Source organism: Mytilus edulis, chromosome 6 (genome assembly GCF_963676685.1).
Source record: "Mytilus edulis chromosome 6, xbMytEdul2.2, whole genome shotgun sequence".
Taxonomy (NCBI): Eukaryota; Metazoa; Mollusca; class Bivalvia; order Mytilida; family Mytilidae; genus Mytilus; species Mytilus edulis.
The window spans coordinates 13689707-13716102 of record NC_092349.1 but is presented as its reverse complement, the minus strand read 5'-3'; the positions used below and the strand labels follow the sequence as shown (position 1 = coordinate 13716102).

Sequence of the window (26396 nt, the reverse complement as noted above, 5' to 3'; positions counted from 1 at the left end):
TGTTTGTTTGTATGTTTTTGTTTGCTTTTATTATTATTCAGGAAAAGCGTGGAGGGATGTATAACTATTTTTTCTATTTCAGTCATTTGTAGCTGAAAGATGTTTGACGTATCTGTGAATTATAAAAGAATTTTTAGACACAAAGTGGTTAAGAGTTGTCCTTCCGGAGCACCTGAGATCACCCCTAGTTTTTAGGTGGGGTTCGTGTTGTTTATTCTTTAGTTTTCTATGTTGTGTCATGTGTACTATTGTTTTTCTGTTTTTCTGTTTGTCTTTTTCATTTTTAGCCATGGCGTTGTCAGTTTGTTTTAGATTTATGAGTTTGACTGTCCCTTTGGTATCTTTCGTCCCTCTTTTTTTGTCGCTATGTATATTCTGAAAGCTGTCACAAACGACGCAGATAAACAAAATTTAATTTCATATACTGAAGCAAAAAAAAAATATATACAAAAAATACAAAAACAAAAACTTAAGGGTAAACCAAAAACAACCTCTTCAGTAGAATAGTGTCATTGAAGGGGAAAAAAAACGAAAATCAAATATTCTGAAAAATAATTGAACAACAAAATGAAAAAGAAAATTTATTAGGTTTTTAATAAACATGTTAAGTAATGACATATAACGACGATCTAAATCGGAGTCGTAAACATATTGTAAAAATATTTTATCAAAGATACCAGGTTTACAATTTTGTAAATAATGTGAATGAAATTGCCATATGTCCTAAAATAATAAAAGCAATTTTAATAACTAAATTATTTAATATTGTTTATTTCCGCTAAGTTAACGTAATTAATAAATAAAGTCTACTTCTGTTTTTTCCTTCGTGTATTATTTAATTTAAATGCACAATTTGTTTTCAATTTTTCCATTAGTCGCATATAAAAATATTTAAACTTGTTTTATTTTCATCGACACACGCTTGAGAGAATATGGTTTCCAGGCTTTCCAGTATATCCCGTCACTCTCAATAATTCCACCATGATTGTAATACTTCCCATTTAGGTTGCCCTTAGTACAATAATTTAACCACCAGCCAGCATGTCAAACCTCTGCACAATTTATATGGGGTGACCCATCATTGTCTCTATCCCATGTTGAGAACCCATATCCATTTGGTTGATATAATAAATCTTGTGCAGTAGTAAGACTGTCTCCTGTAAAAAAGAAGTTCAGTAAGATAAAATAGTACATTGTAGATAATGTGCTCTTTTCAAAATTTTACCTCACCAAAAACGCTTTAACAACATTTTTGAGCGGCCTTGTTGTCAAAGCAGTCTAAATAGATCAACAACGATCGTTAGACTGTTAACACTGTGGTTGTAACTTCGAGCCGCTAAGGTTCGATACGGTCTTATCTGGTCGAAGTTGCCAACAATTGGTTGTTTTTGCTGCCGAATGACGATAGTTTTTGCGGACATTCTGGCACCCAATTATACAAATTGTCCATCGTTATATATCCGAGATTGTTTAAATAGGCGTTAAACACAGACACTTAAACAGAAGGATCGCACAATATTAATTTCAAACGGTCACTAACATATCTGGAGAGTTTCTATGAAATAATTTATACATCAATTTTGCTTTGTTTGGTAAACAATACCAGAAGGGAAGTTATCCTAATAGAAAAGTGTACGGACGACGACGACGACGACGACAATAACAAACGTCAAATGATGACAATCAATTAAATGTCTTTTAAGATAGAAATAGACACGTTAGCAGAGTATGCAAACATTAAGAAACACATTTTGAATTCCATTGTTAACATGAGAATTAATCCGAATAAACCAAATTTTGAAACTTGCGTTTGTGCTTGTCGCTCGTATAAAATAAGAGAATTTCACAAATTGAGAAGCTACATACATGTAATTTTCAAAAACAATGTCAAACTATACACTCCTGTCCTCACGCTTGCTTTATAGACAATCCTTATTTTCTCAATTAGTTGACAGTTCATTTCTTCAAAATACGATTCAACAGTATATATAATTCTTATTTTTAGTCACACTAAATTTTACTTTTCGACCCACAATAATGTGAAGAAAAAAATATATTACAGACGATACATTTAACATGCTGGATATTTTGATAAACATTTTTGATATAAAAAATAAAGGCCTTAATAGAATTTATTGAACTAGATCACATAATAAGGTACGCAGCAAAAGTGTTTCCTGTGAGTTTACTTGTAACTCTTATAATGTTTAAAACCCAGTTTGCTAATTCAATCAACGATCAGTAACCTCAATGTTATATTATTATGAATACATGCAACGATATAATAAGTAAAGTTTATCAATAAGTCTATCATGCTTATAAAATGTAACATGGTTGAATTATTCTAACTATTTACAAGCAAAGTGTACGGTTTATGTAAATATTTTGCTGTAACTTGTAAAATCAATTCTTATATATTATTTGTATTAATATGATTTACATTAAAACAAAATCCCTCTTGAAAAGATCAATAAACGATGTAACAATCATACAGTACAAATTCTCAGCTAGAAATTATAAAAACATATAAAAAAAAAAAAGAAAAAAAAAAAAAAAAAAAAAAAAACATATCTTTATTTAAAACAAATCGCACTCGCTCTCGTCCCCTTTAGGGTTTGTGTTTGTTATCTTGGATTTTCTTCTAACCGATTAATGAGTTTATTTAACATCGGTGAACTATAGCTGTATTCGAGATATTTCAGAGATATATTTGCAATCAGAATTTCATTTTGCATTTCCTCATTATTTCCTCCTCGCGCTGTGTCATTTGAAAGTTTGAAGACTTCAAATAAAACGCAAAATTCGGAGTACAGAAGACATGAGTTTTTTCATGATGTGGGAAAGGGTGAATATTATTTTAACCGAGCTCTTTATTCTTCACTACAAATGTGTATTTATAAAACTAGTTCTTCGATATACAAGCTAGTTCTGTGTTTTGTAATTTAGCTTACAATTATGTTTTCTAGATACATATATTTTTTAGTTCTGCTTTTATGAAATCTATATATACAGAAATAATTGTAAAGATAACATATATGAACTGTTGGTTAAAATGATTAAGTCACTTACGTTCACTGATATTGAGGGGCTACAAATTGCAGATATAAACAAAAGATCAATGTAAAAACAAATGTACAAAAATCATTTGTTGTTTTGTTAACTTTAGTATGCAATTGTTTTGATTTTAAGGCTTTTATACGAAACAGCGTATAACACAAATGCCAAACTTCAAGTCAAATTCAAAAAGGGAAAGTCCAATAAAACTGACGCAACCAAACGCGATTAATGAAAGAAACAAGTGAATCAACGTTTTGAATCTGTTTTGTTTGTTGAAAAAAATGACATCACGATGTGATCTGATCAAAACAAACGCCAAATGAAAGACATAATTACAATATTTACCAGCATTTCCATTATAATTTGCAATAGTGAGTACATAGTTTGTAGATTCATTGCCCACGACAAACGTATCGTATTCAGCATACAACATATTACCTAGCCAGTCGTCTAGATCCACTCGTAGTGTGTAGTTACCTGTAGATAGGATCTTATGTAAATTGTCATTCCCTGTAAATACAAAACATTTACTAGTATACTCTGCCTCATTTTTTCTAATGTTTCTATAGCACACAGACGCACACAAATAGTGCTGACCGATATTCCAATCTCATTCATTTATTTTGAATAAAGGTAAATAAACAAGGGAATCACAATGACTCAAAACGAAGCAAGATCGGTTGCATAAATGTCATAAACATGCAAAATAAGAACGGCAGCAGTGAACAGAATTTCAAAATAAAGTTATTCAAATAACATCTTAATCCTCTAATCTGATTTAAAATAAATGTAAAATGTACGAGAACAAAATTTGCCTGTGTAATTTTTTTGTTAAACCATATGAAATTCAAATGCAATCATGCTTTTAATTAAGTCAAAAAATCGTTTTTCTTAACAATTTTGATATCTAAAAGAGTCCTTAAAATTTTATCTTTCTTGTATAATACAAGCATCATTTTTTTCTGTTGTGTTTAAACATTGCCTTGTCAATTTATACTGATCAACTTAAATGTCTACCACATCAACTATTTACAAAATATGTTCTGTTGATTGTTTATATCGTACCGTAAACATGGTAAACTCAAAATAGGAACCTTGATTTTCTATAGGAACACACCGAAAATTGTACTTGAATTCATGTCTGGTCTTTTCGAAATAGACCTTATCGCTATTAAATTCTGCGACGCTTGGCCCGAGAAACCTCGCCCCTTGATATATATACTTTTCCATTGTGACATACAAATTTTACGGGCATGTGTGTAATGTTTAGTTATGGCGGACAAAAAGCGAATAGTATACATACCCAACCAGTATTCAGAATTTACATTCCCGAATCCCTGTTTATATTCCTGCCATGTCCTGTTGAAATCTGTTAAACCATCCATTCTTCTTTGAAACACCTTTACATTTCAATATTGAAAAATAATTCTTACAAATTTATCAAATATATATTGTAAATATTATATAATATGTTTTATAAATGGTAGAGTTGTTACTTATTGTCAATTGATAATATATATAAGCTGCACCTAGTATCCATTCCTTTGATCATAAATGCAAAATCAAATTAAATTTCCTCGTGTCTGACAATACAAATTTCTGTGAGAATTACAAAGACTTTGAATATTAGGAAAAACTAAGTATTTAAAAATATTTGAAGGGTAAAACAATTGGTGTGTTCAATGTTAGATGATGAATCTTGAAAATTATAACTGTTACAGTTCTTTTTCATGGAGAGACGATAACATATATGAATTTCCCTCACAAGATTACTACGCGCATTTGACAAATGAAAACGACTAGTGAGTCAATTACTACTGATCTTCATTTAAATTATCATTACTTCTTTACCATAACGCAAGAGCTTTGCATAAAGCAGATATATATAAATGATTTCTGAAATGTAGGAACAGTAAACTGACATTTGATCTGATTAAAACTGTAACTAACTATAGAAACATTGGACTAAACTGACGTTTGATCTGATTAAAACTGTTACAAATTATAGAAACATTGGACTAAACCTATGTTTGATCAGATTAAAACTTTTACAAATTATAGAAACATTGGACTCAACTGACATTTAGTCTAATTAAAACTGTTATTAATTATAGAAACATTGGACTCAACTGACATTTAGTCTAATTAAAACTGTTATTAATTATAGAAACATTGAACTAAACTAACATTCAGTCTGATAAAAACTGTTACTTATTATAAAAACATTGGACTAAACTGACATTTAGTCTAATTAAAAATGTTACTAATTTTAGAAACATTGGACTAAACTGACATTTAGTCTATTTAAAACTGTTACTAATTTTAGAAACATTGGACTAAACTGACATTTAGTCTGAATAAAACTGTTTCTAATTATAGAAACATTGGACTAGACTGACATTTAGTCTGATTGAAACTGGTACTAATTATGGAAACATTAAACTAAACTGATGTTTGACTAAACTGACATTTAGTCTGATTAAAACTGTTTCTAATTATAGAAACATTGGACTAGACTGACATTAAGTCTGATTAAAACTGTTACTAATTATAGAAACATTGGACAAAACTGACATTTAGTCTGATTAAAACTGTTACTAATTATAGAAACATTGGACTAAACTGACATTTAGTCTGATTAAAACTGTTACTAATTATAGAAACATTGGACTAAACTGACATTTAGTCTGATTAAAACTGTTACTTAATTTAGAAACATTGGACTAAACTCATTTTTGGTAAAATTAAAACTGTTACTAATTATAGAAACATTGGACTAAACTGACATTTAGTCTGATTAAAACTGTTACTAATTATAGGAACATTGGACTTAACTGACATTTAGTCTGATTAAAACTGTTACTTAATTTAGAAACATTGGACTAAACTGACATTTAGTCTGATTAAAACTGTTACTTAATTTAGAAACATTGGACTCAACTAATTTTGGGTAAAATTAAAACTGTTACTAATTATAGAAACATTGGACTAAACTGACATTTAGTCTGATTAAAACTGTTACTTATTATAGAAACATTGGACTAAACTGATGTTTGATCAGATTAAAACTGTTACAAATTTTAGAAACATTTGACTAAACTGATATTAAGTCTGATTAAAACTGTTACTAATTATAGAAACATTGGACAAAACTGACATTTAGTCTGATTAAAACTGTTACTAATTATAGGAACATTGGACTTAACTGACATTAAGTCTGATTAAAACTGTTACTTAATTTAGAAACATTGGACTAAACTGACATTTAGTCTGATTAAAACTGTTACTTAATTTAGAAACATTGGACTAAACTAATTTTGGGTAAAATTAAAACTGTTACTAATTATAGAAACATTGGACTAAACTGACATTTAGTCTGATTAAAACTGTTACTTATTATAGAAACATTGGACTAAACTGATATTAAGTCTGATTAAAACTGTTACTAATTATAGAAACATTGGACAAAACTGACATTTAGTCTGATTAAAACTGTTACTTAATATAGAAAGATTGGACTAAACTAATGTTTGGCAAGATTAAAACTGTTACTAATTATAGAAACATTTGATTAACCTGACATTTTGTCTGATTAAAATTGTTACTAATAATAGAAACATTGGATTAGACTGACATTTAGTCTGATTAAAACTGTTACTAATTATAGAAACATTGGACTAAACTGATGTTTGGTCAGATTAATACTGTTACAAATTTTAGAAATATTGGACTAAACTGACATTTAGTCTGATTAAAACTGTTACTAATTATAGAAAAATTTGACTAAACTGATATTGAGTCTGATTTAAACTGTTACTAATTATAGAAGCATTGGACTAAACTGTTGTTTGATCAGATTAAAACTGTTACAAATTATAGAAACATGGGAAAAAACTGACAATTAGTCTGATTAAAACTGTCACTAATAATAGAAACATTGGACTTAACTGACATTTAGTCTAATTAAAACTGTTATTAATTATAGAAACATTGGACTTAACTGACATTTAGTCTGATTAAAACTGTTACTAATTATAAAAACATTGGACTAAACTGTTGTTTGATTAGATTGAAACTGTTACAAATGATAATAACTTTGTACTAAACTGACATTTAGTCTGATTAAAACTGTTACTAATTATAGAAACATTGGACTAAACTGTTGTTTGATCAGATTAAAACTTTTACAAATTATAATAACTTTGGACTAAACTGACGTTTAGTCTGATTAAAACTGTTACTAATTTTAGAAACATTGGACTAAACTGTTGTTTGATCAGATAAAAACTGTTACTAATTATAGAAACATTGGACTAAACTGACATTTAGTCTGATTAAAACTGTTACTAATTTTAGAAACATTGGACTAAACTGTTGTTTGATCAGATTAAAACTGTTACAAATTATAATAACTTTGGACTAAACTGACAAATTAGTCTGATTAAAACTGTTACTAATTTTAGAAACATTGGACTAAACTGTTGTTTGATCAGATTAAAACTGTTACAAATTATAGAAACATGGGAATAAACTGACAATTAGTCTGATTAAAACTGTCACTAATAATAGAGACATTTGATTTAACTGACATTTAATCTAATTAAAACTGTTACTAATTATTTAAACATTAGACTAAACTGACATTTAGTCTGTTTAAAACTGTTACTAATTATAGAAACATTGGACTAAACTGACATTTAGTCTGATTAAAACTGTTACTAATTATAGAAACATTGGACTAAACTGACATTAAGTCTGATTTGAACTGTTACTAATTATAGAAGCATTGGACTAAACTGTTGTTTGATCAGATTAAAACTGTTACAAATTATAGAAACATGTGAATAAACTGACAATTAGTCTGATTAAAACTATCACTAATAATAGAAACATTGGACTTAACTGACATTTAGTCTAATTAAAACTGTTACTAATTATTAAAACATTGGACTAAACTGACATTTAGTCTGATTAAAACTGTTACTTATTATAGAAACATTGGACTAAACTGACATTGAGTCTGATTTAAACTGTTACTTATTATAGAAGCATTGGACTAAACTGTTGTTTGATCAGATTAAAACTGTTACAAATTATAGAAACATGGAAATAAACTGACAATTAGTCTGATTAAAACTGTTCCTTATAATAGAAACATTGGACTTAACTGACATTTAGTCTAATTAAAACTGTTACTAATTATAGAAACATTGGACTAAACTGACATTTAGTCTGATTAAAACTGTTACTAATTTTAGAAACATTAGACTGAACTGATGTTTGATCAGATTAAAACTGTTACAAATTATAGAAACATTGGACTGAACTGACAGTAAGTCTGACTAAAACTGTTACTAATTATAGAAACATTGGACTAAACTGACATTTAGTTTGATTAAAACTGTTACTTATTATAGAGACATTGGACTAAACTGATGTTTGATCAGATTAAAACTGTTACTTATTATAGAAACATTGAACTAAACTGACGTTTGATCTGACAAAAACTGTTACTAATTATAGAAACCTTGAACTAAACTGACATTTCGTCTGATTAAAACTGTTTGTAAATATAGAAACATTGGACTAAACTAATATTTGTTCTGATGTAAAACTGTTACAAATTATAGAAACATTGGACTAAACTAACATTTGGTCTGTTGTAAAACTGTTACAAATTATAGAAACATTGGACTAAACTGACATTTGGTCTGATTAAAACTGTTATAAATTATAGAAACATTTAACTTAACTGACATTTTGTCTGATTAATACTGTTACTAATTATAGAAACATTAGACTTAACTGACATTTGGTCTGATTAAAACTATTACTAATTATAGAAACATTGGACTAAACTGTTGTTTGATCAGATTAAAACTGTTACAAATTATAATAACTTTAAACTTAACTGACATTTAGTCTGATTAAAACTGTAACTAATTATAGAAACATTGGACTAAACTGTTGTTTGATCAGATTAAAACTTTTACAAATTATAATAACTTTGGACTAAACTGACGTTTAGTCTGATTAAAACTGTTACTAATTTTAGAAACATTGGACTAAACTGTTGTTTGATCAGATTAAAACTGTTACTAATTATAGAAACATTGGACTAAACTGACATTTAGTCTGATTAAAACTGTTACTAATTTTAGAAACATTGGACTAAACTGTTGTTTGATCAGATTAAAACTGTTACAAATTATAATAACTTTGGACTAACCTGACAAATTAGTCTGATTAAAACTGTTACTAATTTTAGAAACATTGGACTAAACTGTTGTTTGATCAGATTAAAACTGTTACAAATTATAGAAACATGGGAATAAACTGACAATTAGTCTGATTAAAACTGTCACTAATAATAGAGACATTGGATTTAACTGACATTTAATCTAATTAAAACTGTTACTAATTATTTAAACATTAGACTAAACTGACATTTAGTCTGTTTAAAACTGTTACTAATTATAGAAACATTGGACTAAACTGACATTTAGTCTGATTAAAACTGTTACTAATTATAGAAACATTGGACTAAACTGACATTAAGTCTGATTTGAACTGTTACTAATTATAGAAGCATTGGACTAAACTGTTGTTTGATCAGATTAAAACTGTTACAAATTATAGAAACATGTGAATAAACTGACAATTAGTCTGATTAAAACTATCACTAATAATAGAAACATTGGACTTAACTGACATTTAGTCTAATTAAAACTGTTACTAATTATTAAAACATTGGACTAAACTGACATTTAGTCTGATTGAAACTGTTACTTATTATAGAAACATTGGACTAAACTGACATTGAGTCTGATTTAAACTGTTACTTATTATAGAAGCATTGGACTAAACTGTTGTTTGATCAGATTAAAACTGTTACAAATTATAGAAACATGGAAATAAACTGACAATTAGTCTGATTAAAACTGTTCCTTATAATAGAAACATTGGACTTAACTGACATTTAGTCTAATTAAAACTGTTACTAATTATAGAAACATTGGACTAAACTGACATTTAGTCTGATTAAAACTGTTACTAATTTTAGAAACATTAGACTGAACTGATGTTTGATCAGATTAAAACTGTTACAAATTATAGAAACATTGGACTGAACTGACAGTAAGTCTGACTAAAACTGTTACTAATTATAGAAACATTGGACTAAACTGACATTTAGTTTGATTAAAACTGTTACTTATTATAGAGACATTGGACTAAACTGATGTTTGATCAGATTAAAACTGTTACTTATTATAGAAACATTGAACTAAACTGACGTTTGATCTGACAAAAACTGTTACTAATTATAGAAACCTTGAACTAAACTGACATTTCGTCTGATTAAAACTGTTTGTAAATATAGAAACATTGGACTAAACTAATATTTGTTCTGATGTAAAACTGTTACAAATTATAGAAACATTGGACTAAACTAACATTTGGTCTGTTGTAAAACTGTTACAAATTATAGAAACATTGGACTAAACTGACATTTGGTCTGATTAAAACTGTTATAAATTATAGAAACATTTAACTTAACTGACATTTTGTCTGATTAATACTGTTACTAATTATAGAAACATCAGACTTAACTGACATTTGGTCTGATTAAAACTGTTACTAATTATAGAAACATTGGACTAAACTGTTGTTTGATCAGATTAAAACTGTTACAAATTATAATAACTTTAAACTTAACTGACATTTAGTCTGATAAAAACTGTTACTTATATAGAAACATTGGACTTAACTGACATTTAGTCTAATTAAACTGTTAATAATTTTTTAAACATTGGACAAAACTGACATTTAGTCTGATTAAAACTGTTACTAATTATAGAAACATTGGACTAAACTGACATTTAGTCTGATTAAAACTGTAACTAATTATAGAAACATTGGACTAAACTGACATTTAGTCTGATTAAAACTGTTACTTATTATAGAAACATTGGACTAAACTGACATTTAGTCTAATTGAAACTGTTACTAATTATAGAAACATTGGACTTAACTGACATTTAGTCTGATTTAAACTGTTACAAGTTATAGAAACATTGGACTAAACTGTTGTTTGATCAGATGAAAACTGTTACAAATTATAAGAACTTTGGACCAAACTGACATTTAGTCTGATTAAAACTGTTACTAATTATAGAAAAATTGGACTAAACTGACATTAAGTCTGATTTAAACTGTTACTAATTATAGAAGCATTGGACTAAACTGTTGTTTGATCAGATTAAAACTGTTACAAATTATAGAAACATGTGAATAAACTGACAATTAGTCTGTTTAAAACTATCACTAATAATAGAAACATTGGACTGAACTGACATTTAGTCTAATTAAAACTGTTACTAATTATTTAAACATTGGACTAAACTGACATTTAGTCTAATTGAAACTGTTACTAATTATAGAAACATTGGACTTAACTGACATTTAGTCTGATTTAAACTGTTACAAGTTATAGAAACATTGGACTAAACTGTTGTTTGATCAGATGAAAACTGTTACAAATTATAAGAACTTTGGACCAAACTGACATTTAGTCTGATTAAAACTGTTACTAATTATAGAAAAATTGGACTAAACTGACATTAAGTCTGATTTCAACTGTTACTAATTATAGAAGCATTGGACTAAACTGTTGTTTGATCAGATTAAAACTGTTACAAATTATAGAAACATGTGAATAAACTGACAATTAGTCTGTTTAAAACTATCACTAATAATAGAAACATTGGACTTAACTGACATTTAGTCTAATTAAAACTGTTACTAATTATTTAAACATTGGACTAAACTGACATTTAGTCTGATTAAAACTGTTACTTATTATAGAAAAATTGGACTAAACTGACATTGAGTCTGATTTAAACTGTTACTAATTATAGAAGTATTGGACTAAACTGTTGTTTGATCAGATTAAAACTGTTACAAATTATAGAAACATTGGAATAAACTGACAATTAGTCTGATTAAAAATGTCACTAATAATAGAAACATTGGACTTAACTGACATTTAGTCTAATTAAAACTGTTACTAATTATAGAAACATTGGACTAAACTGACATTTAGTCTGATTAAAACTGTTACTAATTTTAGAAACATTAGACTGAACTGATGTTTGATCAGATTAAAACTGTTACAAATTATAGAAACATTGGACTGAACTGACAGTTAGTCTGATTAAAACTGTTACTAATTATAGAAACATTGGACTAAACTGACATTTAGTCTGATTAAAACTGTTACTAATTATAGAAACCTTGGACTAAACTGATGTTTGATCAGATTAAAACTGTTATTTATTATAGAAACATTGAACTAAACTGACGTTTGATCTGACAAAAACTGTTACTAATTATAGAAACCTTGAACTAAACTGACATTTCGTCTGATTAAAACTGTTACTAAATATAGAAACATTGGACTAAACTAATATTTGTTCTGATGTAAAACTGTTACAAATTATAGAAACATTGGACTAAACTAACATTTGGTCTGTTGTAAAACTGTTACAAATTATAGAAACATTGGACTAAACTGACATTTGGTCTGATTAAAACTGTTATAAATTATAGAAACATTTAACTAAACTGACATTTTGTCTGATTAATACTGTTACTAATTATAGAAACATTGGACTAAACTGACGTTTGGTCTGATTAAAACTTTAAAGTATTAATAGGACCAATTCTAACCCTTCGTTAAACCTCTCCTTTCAAAAATATTATTGATTTTTTTCAATTATGTAAAAAAAATATGTTTTTGTGAGTGGCCAAAAAGTATGAATTTATAATCGTTATCCTTAATACAGATACATAAGATTTGATGTCACTGACAAGTTCACGGAAAATTTATATTGACAAATTACCCTACGAATGACCATTTTTTAAATTGTTAGTTGCAAAACAAAATAAATGTTTATGTCTTACTCAAAAGATATCATGTCACTGTTCCCTTGACATATACAAGTTATTTTAAAGCACTATAAGCATTTCACGATTTTGTTCTTAAACTTAAAAAAATTAAAATGTATTACCGTCCATTGACCAGAACCAGTCATTTCGCAGTATACATCGAGAGGTTGATTGTCAACATATATTGTGTAAACACCACTAGAATTTCCAACAGAAACATCACTACAGTCATGTAGTCCGTTGCTTGTTGGTTTTTGGCTTGTTAGTTTCTCCATTGTTGTGCCATGGTTTGTTGTTCGTTTGCCTGTTGTAACACTGATGGTGGCCATTTCGCTCGTCATGTTAAGTCCGTTGCTTGTTAGATTATGGCTTGTTAGTTTCTCCATTGTTGTGCCATGGTTTGTTGTTCGTTCGCTTGTTGTGACACCAAGGGTGGCCCTTTGGCTCGTCATGTTAAGTCCATTGCTTGTTAGATTTTGGCTTGTAAGTTTCTCCATTGTTGTGCCATGGTTTGTTGTTTGTTTGCTCGTTGTGCCACTGATGGTGACCCTTTGGCTCGTCATGTTCAGTCCGTTGCTTGTTAGATTTTGACTTGTAAGTTCCTTCATTGGTGTGCCATGGTTTGTTGTTCGTTCGCTTGTGGTGACACTGAGGGTGGCTCTTTCGCTCGTCATGTCAAACTTTGTTGTGTTTTCAGAGACTATTGCTGCGTTATTTTCAGTTTCATCTGTGATGTAAAAAAAAGAACGTTCAATCATTTAACATATTTATGCAGAGTGAAGTCTTAAAAGAATATAAAACTTCATACCCAGAGACATTTTACATGGTCTACAGGTCACATATGCCTCTGTTCGGCAAATATCAGTATTTTCGTTTGATTAAAATGTCTTGCATTTTTCTGTGAGTGATTTTGAAAACCTTCCTTATTCCGAAAGATATTTGAAAATGGTTCTCTAATTATCGTTTCATATGGATATACCATACGCACGAAAATATGCAAAAAATCATACAAAGGTAATGCTAAAATGTAACATATATAATATAAAGAAAACATAACAATTCAATTGTCGAATAAGTATTGTTTATCCCAATTCTTCTTTAAATTTCTGCTACAAAATTAAGCTTGCATGAAATATATTAATTATGTTTATAACATCAACTATACTTGTGCTGATTTTTTCATCACATTATTACACTGTAAATTTAGAAATGAATTGCTTTGTTTTCTTGGTACATACAGTAAAACCTGAGTAAACCGAACCCTTTCGGGACTTGAGATTTTGTTCGGTTTTGGCAGGTATTCGGTTTCATCAGGTTCACAATGCATAAAATGTGATATGATTGGTCTTCAGAACAAGTTTGGATTAAACAGGTTTCTGGTTTATTCATGGTTCGGTTGAATCAGGTTTCACTGTAAAAAAATACAAATTCTCTGACTAAATTTTTTGAAATTAATTTTATATTATTTCTTTGACTCAATTTTGCGAAATTAATTTTATATTGATTGATTTTCTTATTTCCATTTTATCTTGTGCGTTTAATAGAATGCAGTAAATCAGCTTATATGTATTTTATTTCTATGTTTGAGCCCCAACTTAGTGGTCATTTAGAATATTTTTGACTATGTCAAATTGTCGAAGGATGCGAATATGCCACTGACATAGTTTGGCAATTAGATTTGCAAACTATTATTTCACTTTTTTAGAGACTATCGTCTTTTTTTGTCCGTAAGATTTAACAAACAGAATCTCCTCTGAAACTTATGTTTTACATGTAAACAAAATTGGTCACAAATAGTCTTTGTGTTTATCTTTAAAATATACCAATTAATAAAGCTTTCCGAAAATCAATCACATCCGCAAGGCTAAAATAGAAAATCTGGTATGGTCTGTGACTTTGAAATCCGTTATAGATTTTTAAAATTTGACAAGTAGGGAAGAGGAATTATTAACTTACTGTCTATTTTAAGATTGTCCTAGGACTCTTTATAGTAGTAATTGTCACTAAAAAACACTTTAATGGATAAATTTCTTGAGAATGTTGGCCTTTATTAAAAAAAATAAAAAAATAGAGAGAAACTGGGATAGCAAAACTAATGTTAGGGCACAATTTGTATCCAACTTCCTAAAAGGCTACATGTACTTGGAGCCTTGGTGTTTTAGTAGGAAAAACAGATTTATTCGAAATCGTGCAATTCAATACAATGAACATTTCACTCTTTTATACTGATATTCATAAGATAATCTCTACTAAAAGTTATGGTAAGTTCCACGTTTTGTAACAAAAGTCACAAAACGGTGCCACAAGTGGATCAGACATTTAGAATAAGAGTTTAAAAACATTCAGAAGATATAGGAAGCTTTTAAGATTAAGATTTTCAAGACTTTTTTGTCATATTTCATTTGACAGTTTTAAGATAGCTGTTCATCGTTTTCATTAAACATTTATCTGATTTTCATAATTATATTATATAAAATTGAGAATGGAAATGGGGAATGTGTCAAAGAGACAACAACCCGACCATAGAGCAGACAACAGCAGAAGGTTAACAACAGGTCTTCAATGCAGCGAGAAATTCCCGCATCCGGAGGCGTCCTTCCGCTGGCCCCTAAACATATATATATCCTCGATCTTGATATCTATATCATTACCGGGAAGCTTAATACAAAAATGTATGATAAAAGAAATGATTTTTCATTTCCTATCGTCAATTATCCATTTATAGATGGTGACGTTCCCTTATCACCATCTTATGGTGTTTAGTATGGCGTTCATTATCATTGAACTAGTATATATATATCGCACAATAACCTCTAAATTAATAATCCTTGACAATATCGACAAGTTTGCAGACTTTTAGTATTTTCCTTTCTAAATATAAGCATAGTAAAATGATGGTTCATTAGAGTAAAAATCTGTTTATGGCGCCTTTTTGGTGAACCATTCAGATTGAACCTGGTTATTTAAGGAAAAATATTTGATAAACAATAATATGTTGACTTTCGTAAATCTTGAACAAAAATGAAATCAATGAAAATAAATATATATTTATAAAAAAAATATGTAACCTGATAATTATGAGCTTTCTACTTTGTTTTTAAGAAAACAGCAAATGTATATAATTTATTCACTTAATCTATGAAATGAAAATTTTATAAGATCCACAAAGCAATAGAAATCAACATTGTATATTGATATAAACGATAATACTTGTAAATAAATAAATACACTATCATTAATTAGAAGTTGAAACCAACGACATTTATAGACGAATAGTTTTTTAAGACTTCACAAAACAATATTAGAAATAAATATTAAACACAGGATTTTCTTTAATTATTTTTTTTCGAAAGTTACACTTTTAATTTTATCATATATCTTTCGATTTAAAATGTACCATCAAGAAGAGGGAAGGGGGGGGGGCGTAACTCGCAGTATCATACTAGCATACTGAACGGATCTAAACAGGTTCTGCCAAATTTGAAAATTGTTTTTTAGGTTTGTCTGATTTCGTCTAAAACCGTCTCAACAGATCTGAATCGCTTGCTAGAACATTCAGTCTTGTTTTTCTTGACATGCCTTTGCGAACTGATTTACCTGATGGAACTATCGACCGGAATGGCGTCTGAAGTCTGAAAAAGTTTTGACGTTTTTTTCTAGCGGTTAAGACTCCATCAGACCAAAATGACCTTTTCAGACTAAAATCTTGCTACTAGTGTATATGACAAGGTTGCTGCTTTATTTATCTCTCCTTGGAACAGCGTAAACATGATAGCTATTTGTATATTTAAGTAAACAAATATTTAACAGGGTATGTATTTTTGTTATTCAAAATATATGAAAAGGGTGGATACTTAGCTGCTTACCCCTAACACAAAAAGGTCGAACTGCCCCCTTGCCTCAGACAATTATAATGCCGACGAATTGTCAAGAAAATTGAAATATTCAAACGTCTTTAGACCACGAATTTAGTTGAGCAGAATGTTGAATATTTTCATGATAAAGTTTTAATTAAACAATAGGTGTTACCTCATTTCATGATTTCGGCAAATTATGTCGTATAGTTTCTAGAAATTGAGGTTTTCAAAAATCAGATGAGCGACATAAAAAATTAAGGGGGTGTGGCATGGTTTTTCATGACAATGAGACAATTATTATCAAACAGAGATCAAGGGACAAGATAATGTATTCAATTTAAAAACTGTAGGTACTTTCCCTTACAAAAGACACAATCGAACATTTTACTGTCTAAAACAACTAGTGACTCGGGAATAGAAATATATTGTCACTTCTTCTGACCTGCAGCAAAACCCTTGCAAAAATTTGTAGCTGTGTGGGATGTTAAAGTGTACAGCCACATCCGGTCAGAATGGGGACGTTAAATTCGATGCCTCGTGTTAAGAGAGTGTCACGCTCTTTGCACGTTAAGAATCCTTGCAACAAGTCTCTGAGAGGTTCGTTAGTGGTCTGTTGCATGGCAAAATGTATGTTTCTATCCAGTACACCCTCAATTTCAAGTGGCAGTCCAAATTTTTCTCGACCTTTATCGAGGACGGCCTTTATGTTGTGTTTATTATAAATTCGTTCTCGTTAAAAACATCCATAAAATATTTGCACGTTAAGTAACCAACAATCAATCACTTCATCATAAAATTTTCATGCTTTAATTTGGCGACTTTTTTCAATGTTTGTTTTGTTTCTGAATTGTCTAATTCTGCACACATCATAAGAGTGTTTCTTTTCTTGTTTTAGTTTTTTATGTGTATGTATTTCAACTAAACATATGTTATTCAATGCACAAATGAATCTATGTTGAAATTTTGCAAAAGTAAAATCACAAAAATACAGAACTCCGAGGAAAATTCAAAACGGAAAGTCCCTAATCAAATGGCAAAATCAAATGAAAAAACATATCAAACGAATGGACAACTGTCATATTCCTGACTTGCAGTGTTGAATAAGTGGCAAATAAATGAACACCATTATTGTTTTCACTTTTTACACATCAGTTAATAAACCGACAGAATTAGTAAAAAAAAACCGATTACAAACTCATCTTAACAGGCGTATAACGTAAAAAAATAAAAGCATTCATCAAAAATATGATAAATTATTGATATTTGAGCAATCTTTAAGTGATATAAAGCTTTACCTCTTTGCACGATCAGTTGTTTCTCAAGAGATGAGCTGTTGTTTGCTGATTGAGATTCGCGATACAACCCACAATGCATTGTTGTACTGTTGAAGACTGCTGAATTACAGGTAGCTGTCATTGCACACCAGTTAGCACAATCAATTTTACTTCTCGTTATTTCTTTTTCTGCAATCAAATATTCGTTTCCTGGAGGTAGTCCAGTTACAACACTAAAAACATCATAATGCTGTTGAGACTTTTTCACCAAAAAAATCAAAACGAAGATGACGTATGATATGTCGGGTAGTAACATTGTGACCAGACGTCTGATTGTTGAATGACTAAAAATTTCACAGACAAAGACTTTAAATATCGTATTTTCGTTTGGGTGTGTGTAAGGAATCGTTGATTGGTCATTGCTAATGACGGGTTTTTGATGCACGGGCAGCTAAGAAATACATAATTGCTTAAATATCTGATTGTATGTTTTATCAGGAAACCAATAAGATCAACAGACAAATTGTAATTACAACCTTGACGTATTGAACAATTAAATTCAATATCCAATATTCTATTCTTGTGTCACGTTGAACCTCAACAATTAAGAAAATGCATATAATGAATTGTATATTTGTTGTTTCATTTTTTTAAAATTTTGAACAATTACCAATCAATCTTTTTCGCAAAGTACGCTAATTTTTGTTTTAATTTCGTTTTTGTTCTTCTTTCTTTTAGCAAGTTCTATGACCTACTTGGAAAAGTATATAATTAGGAATAATTACATGACCATCGTCTAAATGAGGGAGATTTTTTTCCATTAAACAACGGTAAAGGGGTAAAGAGTATTCTAATTTGATTTTTAAACAACAATAAAACAAAACCTAAACTTATGAAAAATGTATATCTGTGTTATATGGGGAGGGGGTCAACATTGCTACAAGTTTTGTTTCATTGACATCGATTTTACATGTATCCTTATTGGTCAATCATTTTTCCCAATATTAAGTTAAGAGGGGGTAGGTAGAGGGGGGGGGGGGGGGGGGGGAGGGTCAGTGAAAAAACTATAAGAATTTTTTTTTTTTATCCTAAATTGAACTTTTGCGATTAAAGCAATACACTGTCTCTTCCATGATAGAAAAAATATACTCTTGAGAAAAGAACACGTCATATTTATTTGTTATAGGGATTTGTTTGACGTTCTTCTTCATTTATTACAGAATATTGTGTATTGTATCTTTTATTATGTAGGACAGAGCATATCTTGATCCATTATTTTCTAAATATGGTACATATTTCTGATTCGATTCATGGATACCGTTATACTACTAATATACGTTGTAGAGTATTTTTGTTATGTGTCAATCCATAAACGCCAAAAGATTGCAAATGCTCACTACTAAACATGTCAAATGAAACTTATTAATGTATATAGACTAAATAACCTGTCAAATTATTTTTAGATTTTGGTCAATTTCTTTTTCGGCACTTTAAACTACAGATCATCGAATGCCCTTACACACTTTATATATAGATATCAGAAACCTATACTGTATAGTAAGCTATAAAAAAAAACCGGAATGCCAAAAAAAAAAAACAAGGCCACCTGAGTTATACTAAAACAATGATAACAGACAGAAACAGACGAAAACTATTGAAATATAGGCACCTGCCTTTGGACAGTCAAATTAAGAATATGACAGGTAAACCCCTTTTTCTCTTAATCCGCACTCTCTTCTTGGGTCATACAGCACATCATAGGAGCAAAATATCAATTGATATCAATTCATTTGTGTTGTCTTTGCATAGGAAATCAACACATTTATTATGAAACCAGTTGTTGGCATGATACGGGTTATGTTCTCTTCGAATAATTGACAATGGCATGATACTTAACCCAGGGATTGTGGTTTTATATGATGACGACTTGATCTTTCGAACAATGTAATTGAGGTCTTTAGCTGGCATGTCACAAAATGCTAGACTTGTAGTCCTTTGTTAATTTATTTGATCATTGTGGTTTTACTTAGTTTCTTCTGTTAACTATTCTGACATTGGACTTCTTTATATACTGAATTTTACTTAGCCCGACTCTGTGTGCGGGATTTTCTCGCCCCATTAGTGACCTTGGGCTGTTTCCTACTATTTGGTCGGTTTGTTGTCTCTTTGACACATTTCTCATTTCCATTCTCTATTCTATAATCATCAGTTTAGCGGCCTCACTCATCAGATCGACACGAAGCACTAAAACGATTAACTTAATGGACAACAGACACAAAGATCCGACATAAGAGAACTCACAGAAAGTTAGTTTTAAACCAAATGTCAACTCATAAATAAATCATGACGTAGCATGCTACATTGTGAATACAAATATCAACATTTTTTTAGCAAAAATCTCCATTATGTAATAAAAAAATCCTATTTATAAAAAAATTAAAGAAAATTAATGCAAAAAAATAAGCATTACATAAACATTAACACTGTTTTTCGTTGATAATAAGGATGTGCTTCGCATACATGTATTTTACTTTGATACGTTTACATGCTAAGCTTTTTTTCTTTCATCTTTGATCTTTAAGACACCTGCATCATGTATTATTGAGTTTGATATGTCGATATACTTATTATAAGCTGAAAAAAATAAGTAATTACAAAATATTTTTAATAGGAACCCAGGCTTATACTTGCATTTTGTGCAATTGTAATTCTTTCTGGTTACCGTAGTTTTAATTTAAGTAATATATGATGAAAGCTAAACTTTATTGTAGTTTTAACATGGGTAGGCATTGTATTCGTGATTATAATTGCCCGAGCGATATTAAAGGAATAAAATAACACGAATATAATGCCTCCTCATTTTAAAACTACAATAAAGTATAGCTTGCATCAATTATTTCGATTCTGACTAGGACAATTAAGATAATTTCTATGTCCGATATGTATAAGTGTAGAGCGTTTGTATAGGCTCTTCAATGAATCTACCTTTTTTGTTAATAAACAAGCAAACGACTGACAATAATATTTTTTAGAGGTAGGAGTTTTGAACAGCCAATCTAAACGGTTGTCGTATCTAGGTCAAATATGTCAATTTCGAATACATTACAGTCATAATAAATAAACTAGTAACAATATATGCATCATTCAAGAGTTTGAGAGTAATTTAAATTAATGAAATATATTAAATGCATTCCAATTTGATAAAATTCATTATTCTGCAGTAGTCAATATACGCATGTGCAAACACATTTTATTGGATTTAAAGCATGGGTTTATTCACAAAGCGAAAGAAGCACGTCATATTATAATTGTGCTTCTTTCTTTACTAGGTGTCTTTGAATACAAGGTAATCTGTGAAATTACGTCAATGAGATAGCATCTCAACGACTTACATCTTGACATATTTCGTAGACAACTGTTTCTTGTTCAACGCAATTAGTTGACCTCTATATGTCTTTTGTACCAATATGTTTCAGTCTCATTGACATATAAGCCATACCTTAATTGCTCACATTTATTTCATTTTGCATTGTACCTTTTGTGTATGCATGTATTGGACAGTTAAAACCTATTTAAGATATGCGTTGAAACTTGATAAAGAAATCAACTTCTGAACTGTGGTGACGACCTGTTTACACAATGTAGCACTCTAATATTGTAGTACGTGTTTCATTTAAACCAAATAAGAGCAGCTATTAATCGTGTTATACCCATGCTGTATGTTTTGTTAAAGTATGGCATTGCACATTTTTCTGAACCATATCTCACTAAATACGCATGGAGCGTTTGCCACTAGACATTAGGCAACCCTTTATCAATCAATTTTGAATTAATATACACTTTATAGTAGAATAAACGATGAAAATGTAAAGTCAAATATATATTTTCTAGTATTTACTAATATTTCAACCAGTAATAACAATAACTTTAACGGTAGAGATTTGAATTTTTTCAAAGCTTTTACTAAACTTTGCAAATAAAGGGATATATATTATGGAAGTTTTACATCACTAGGTATAGTAAAATCTACGTTTTAAGATCCTAGCTTAAGATAGATTCATGGTATACCGCCATCTTGGATCGAACAATCACAGTAAAAAATCGGCCTATTTATTTGCCTTAATCTGCAAATTTGGAGACAGATTTGCAATTTAATGGTTAGACTGTTTAATAATATAAAGAAAAGTTGGTAATTCATTGTATAATTCAAAATATTTAAACGAATATCATTTATTTTGCTTTTAGAATCATTTTTTCAAATCAGTCATTTAAAGGAAGATAACTCTTTTAGTAAAAAAATTATACTGGACTGATAGGGAAATTTATTCTTTTTACTTGTAGCAAGAAAATAAGTTCGGTGACACCATTTTTTATTTTTATTTTCTTACAACATATAACAAAACCTATATTTCCACAATTTATTTCAAAATTTTATCTCATAGATTTTTTTTTATGCACACAAATGTGTTTTTCCATGAACAATCTAACCAAATTTAGGCAATTTTCAACGACTCATAGCTTGAAAAATAGCAAGGTGACCCCTACTTTTTATTATATTTTTGAAAAGAGCATATTAAAATCTTCATTCTGGTTAAGTATAAGAAAATTCTATCTCAAAAATATTTACTTATGATCTACCTTAAAATACAATACAGTTATCTCTGTAACGTTAATAATAGATTGAAGCAAGACTCATCTGTTTCTTTATTTACGGATAACAAAGTCAAGAACCTTGTCATTGTTGTCCTATGTCATCTCCTAATGTATTAACATTTGTAACTATATTTAATATATTTATATAAAAGAAGATGTGATATGATTGCCAATGAGACAACTCTTCACAAGAGACTAAATGACACAGAAATTAACAACAGTAGGTCACCGTACGGCCTTCAACAATAACCATACCGCATAGTCAGCTATAAAAGGTCCTGAAATGACAAATGTAAAACAATCTAAACGAGAAAACTAACGTCCTAATTTAACGAAAAACAAATATTATATAATTTTTTTTTGGAAAATCTTTGACTCTTATCAAACCTGCTTATTATTGATAAAGAAAGAAATTCCGTTTTTACAAAACAAACTTTTCAACACATTATAATTGTATGGCAATAAAGATAGAACATAAATTATTCAGACATGGTATTCATAATGTAAAGTGTGATTGTTATATTTGTCCTTGGAAAATTGTTGACACTTATCACAACTGCTTATTATGCATACAGTTATCAATTCGACCTTAGCATTATTAGATTTGTTGTATTTATTTTGGTGTGTTTGCTTTTTTCCCTTCTCGTTCATAATTTGAAAGCATTACACGTATAATGACAACGTAACATATAATTAAAAAACGATTATTGTTCAAACCCTGTACTTTCGTACAAAGCATTTAATTTGATTTCATAAGGTGTTTTAAATTGCATATCAATATATAAACCTATGCACTTTTAAATCAGATTGTAAAGGAATAAAATGAAAATTTAAATAAAATTGAGGAGATGTGGTACGATATCGAATGCGACAATTATCCATCAGAGCCCAAATGACATGGATTTAAGCAACTGTAAGGCCTTCATAAATGACAAAAAAAAAACATACCGTATAGCTAGCTAGAAAAAGGTACAGATAATACAAACAATGTCAAACGAAAACACAATGGCCTTGAATTATAAGGAAAAAAAACAAATATGAAGGACGTCAACCAACGACAAAAATATAGCATATACAATGTAGGATACACTTACTAAGCACGATAAAATATTATTCAAAACAAAACCTTTAAAAAAAGGGTGTGAAGGAGAAAAGGGGCAAGGTAAATGCGAGCCAATGTGATTTTTGGAGAACGGACACGGACTCGGAAATTTGGGAACAGCAAACCTACCCATTTATTTGTTTTTTTTATTCTAAAAATAACAATTTCTTGATTTCTTATTCTCATATTAACCATTCAAATTATCACGAAATTTCAAAGCCATTTAATTTGTTTACAAACATTTAGTTAAGAAATAATTGATGCAAGCTATACTTTATTGTAGTTTTAACATGAGTAGGCATTATATTCGTGATTATTTTTGCCCGAGCGATAGTGAGGGCTAAAATAATACGAATATAATGTCTACTCATGTTAAAACTACAATAATGTAATTGCTTGCATCAATTTTATCGATTCTGATTAGGAAAATTAAGGTAATATCTACACTGTGTATCATCGCCACCGGAAATTGGGTACTAACGAAGCGGAGAAAAATAGAAAAAAAAAATAAACAAGTTAAGAATTCATTCAATTTAAAGCATTTTCACTCATTGTATGAGGGTGTCGCTTAAGAAATGATTTTCTGATATACAATTCTTTAAATTATTAGGCAGATAAGTACAAAATTGATACGAGCTTTTGTGTAATACTCCAAAACTTGCCACTTAGTACCTGAAAATTTCGAGGTCGATCGTCCTCTGTCGCCCCATTCTCAAGATATTGAACTGTTTTTCATTATTCTTCCAGACACGTTTTTAGATTATTATAGTGTGGCATCATATTTACTGAATTTTTTTGTCAAAAACATGTTTTTTAAAGAATATGGACAAAAACATTGTTTTTGACAAAAAATTTCAGTAAATATGATGCCACACTATAATAATCTAAAAACGTGTCTGGAAGAATAATGAAAAACAGTTCAATATCTTGAGAATGGGGCGACAGAGGACGATCGACCTCGAAATTTTCAGGTACTAAGTGGCAAGTTTTGGAGTATTACACAAAAGCTCGTATCAATTTGGTACTTATCTGCCTAATAATTTAAAGAATTGTATATCAGAAAATCATTTCTTAAGCGACACCCTCATCAAATGAGTGGAAATGCTTTAAATTGAATGAATTTTTAACTTGTTTACTTTTTTTTCTATTTCTCTCCGCTTCGTTAGTACCCAATTTCCGGTGACGATGATACACAGTGATCTATGTCCGATGTATATAACTGTACAGAGCTCTTCCACGAACCTCCTTTTTTGTTTGTAAAAGAGCAAACGACTAGCAATGTGATTTTTCAGAGGGAGGAGTTTCAATGTGCGTATTGTTATGCGTTTACTTTTCTATATATATAGGCTAGAGGTATAGGGGGAGGGTTGAGATCTCATAAACATGTTTAACCCCGCCGCATGTTTGCGCCTGTCCCAAGTCAGGAGCCTCTAGCCATAATTTTTAATTTTAGTTTCTTGTGTACAATTTGGAGTTTAGTATGGCGTTCATTATCACTGAAGTAGTATATATATTTGTTAAGGGGTCAGCTGAAGGACGCCTCCGGGTGCTGGAATTTCTCGCGGCATTGAAGACCTGTTGGTGACCTTCTGCTGTTGTTTGTTTATGGTAGGGTTGTTGTCTCTTTGACACATTCTCCATTTCCATTCTCAATTTTATCAATTTGATAAAATTCATTATTCTGCAGTAGTCAATATACGCATGTGCAAACACATTTTATTGGATATAGAGTATGGGTTTAATCACAAAGCGAAAGAAGCACGTCATATTAGAATTGCTTTTTAATAAGTTTTCTAAAAACAAAACTTTACGGCAAGATAGATGAATTCAGAATCCCACGGCACTTGTTAACTTACAATTTTTATGTAACAACATTCCAACAGCGCCTGCATATCCATGGAGTATATATCTCCTAGTTGATAACTGAAGATATTTCAGGATTGCCTATCACAATTTTCTTGATATAGAGTTGCTGTCACAGGGAAGTTAAAATAAAAATTGGGGTTCTTACCTTACCTTACCAGGAAATCTTTCTCCGTCCACTTCGGGACAACCTCTTTTGAGTAGTCAATATTCCACCACCACATCTATTTACACTATTTTACACACATTATCGGTAATTATATAATACACTTGAGTACGGAGATATCGATGTTTCATATTATCCTCCATGCATCACTGAATTAGCAATGTTTAAAATAATTTCAACATTATACGAGTATATACAGTACACTATTTGACAGGTATGCTCTCGGCACAACAACAGTGTCAGTATAAATACGGGAGTGTCGATGTTCGGAACATGTTATCAGTTCATAACAAAGAAATATCCTCATTTCCTTTTAATGTCTAAAGATTGGTATCTTGCTATATGTAACGCATACGACATTTGCCTGCATATTGCATCTAATTTAACAATATTTTCACTATTTCCTTTTAGTCCAGTATAGTGCAACGAGCAGTCCGTAATTATTTGGATTTTATCATGACTGGAAAGTGTTGTAA

At 29.8% G+C, this 26396-nt stretch overlaps 1 protein-coding gene across 1 annotated transcript; it reads right to left on the bottom strand.

The window, feature by feature from the left end:
• Positions 1-936: 936 nt before the first annotated feature.
• On the bottom strand, positions 937-13584 carry LOC139525983 (fibrinogen-like protein A). Its single transcript, XM_071321170.1, has 4 exons — positions 13128-13584; positions 4361-4457; positions 3403-3567; positions 937-1157 (listed from the first exon to the last, which is right to left on the bottom strand). Exons 1-4 carry the CDS (start codon positions 13566-13568, stop codon positions 1045-1047), a joined length of 816 nt encoding a protein of 271 aa, XP_071177271.1. The 5' UTR covers positions 13569-13584; the 3' UTR covers positions 937-1044.
• Positions 13585-26396: the final 12812 nt, after the last annotated feature.

Coding starts and splice junctions, on each gene's coding strand:
- LOC139525983 (XM_071321170.1), bottom strand. CDS start 13,568: ATGACGAGCCAAAGGGTCACCATCAGTGGCACAACGAGCAAACAAACA. Junction 4,458..13,127: donor CTGGTTCTGGTCAATGGACG/GTAATACATTTT, acceptor TGAAATGTAAAG/GTGTTTCAAAGAAGAATGGA. Junction 1,158..3,402: donor AAATTATAATGGAAATGCTG/GTAAATATTGTA, acceptor TCTTTTTTACAG/GAGACAGTCTTACTACTGCA.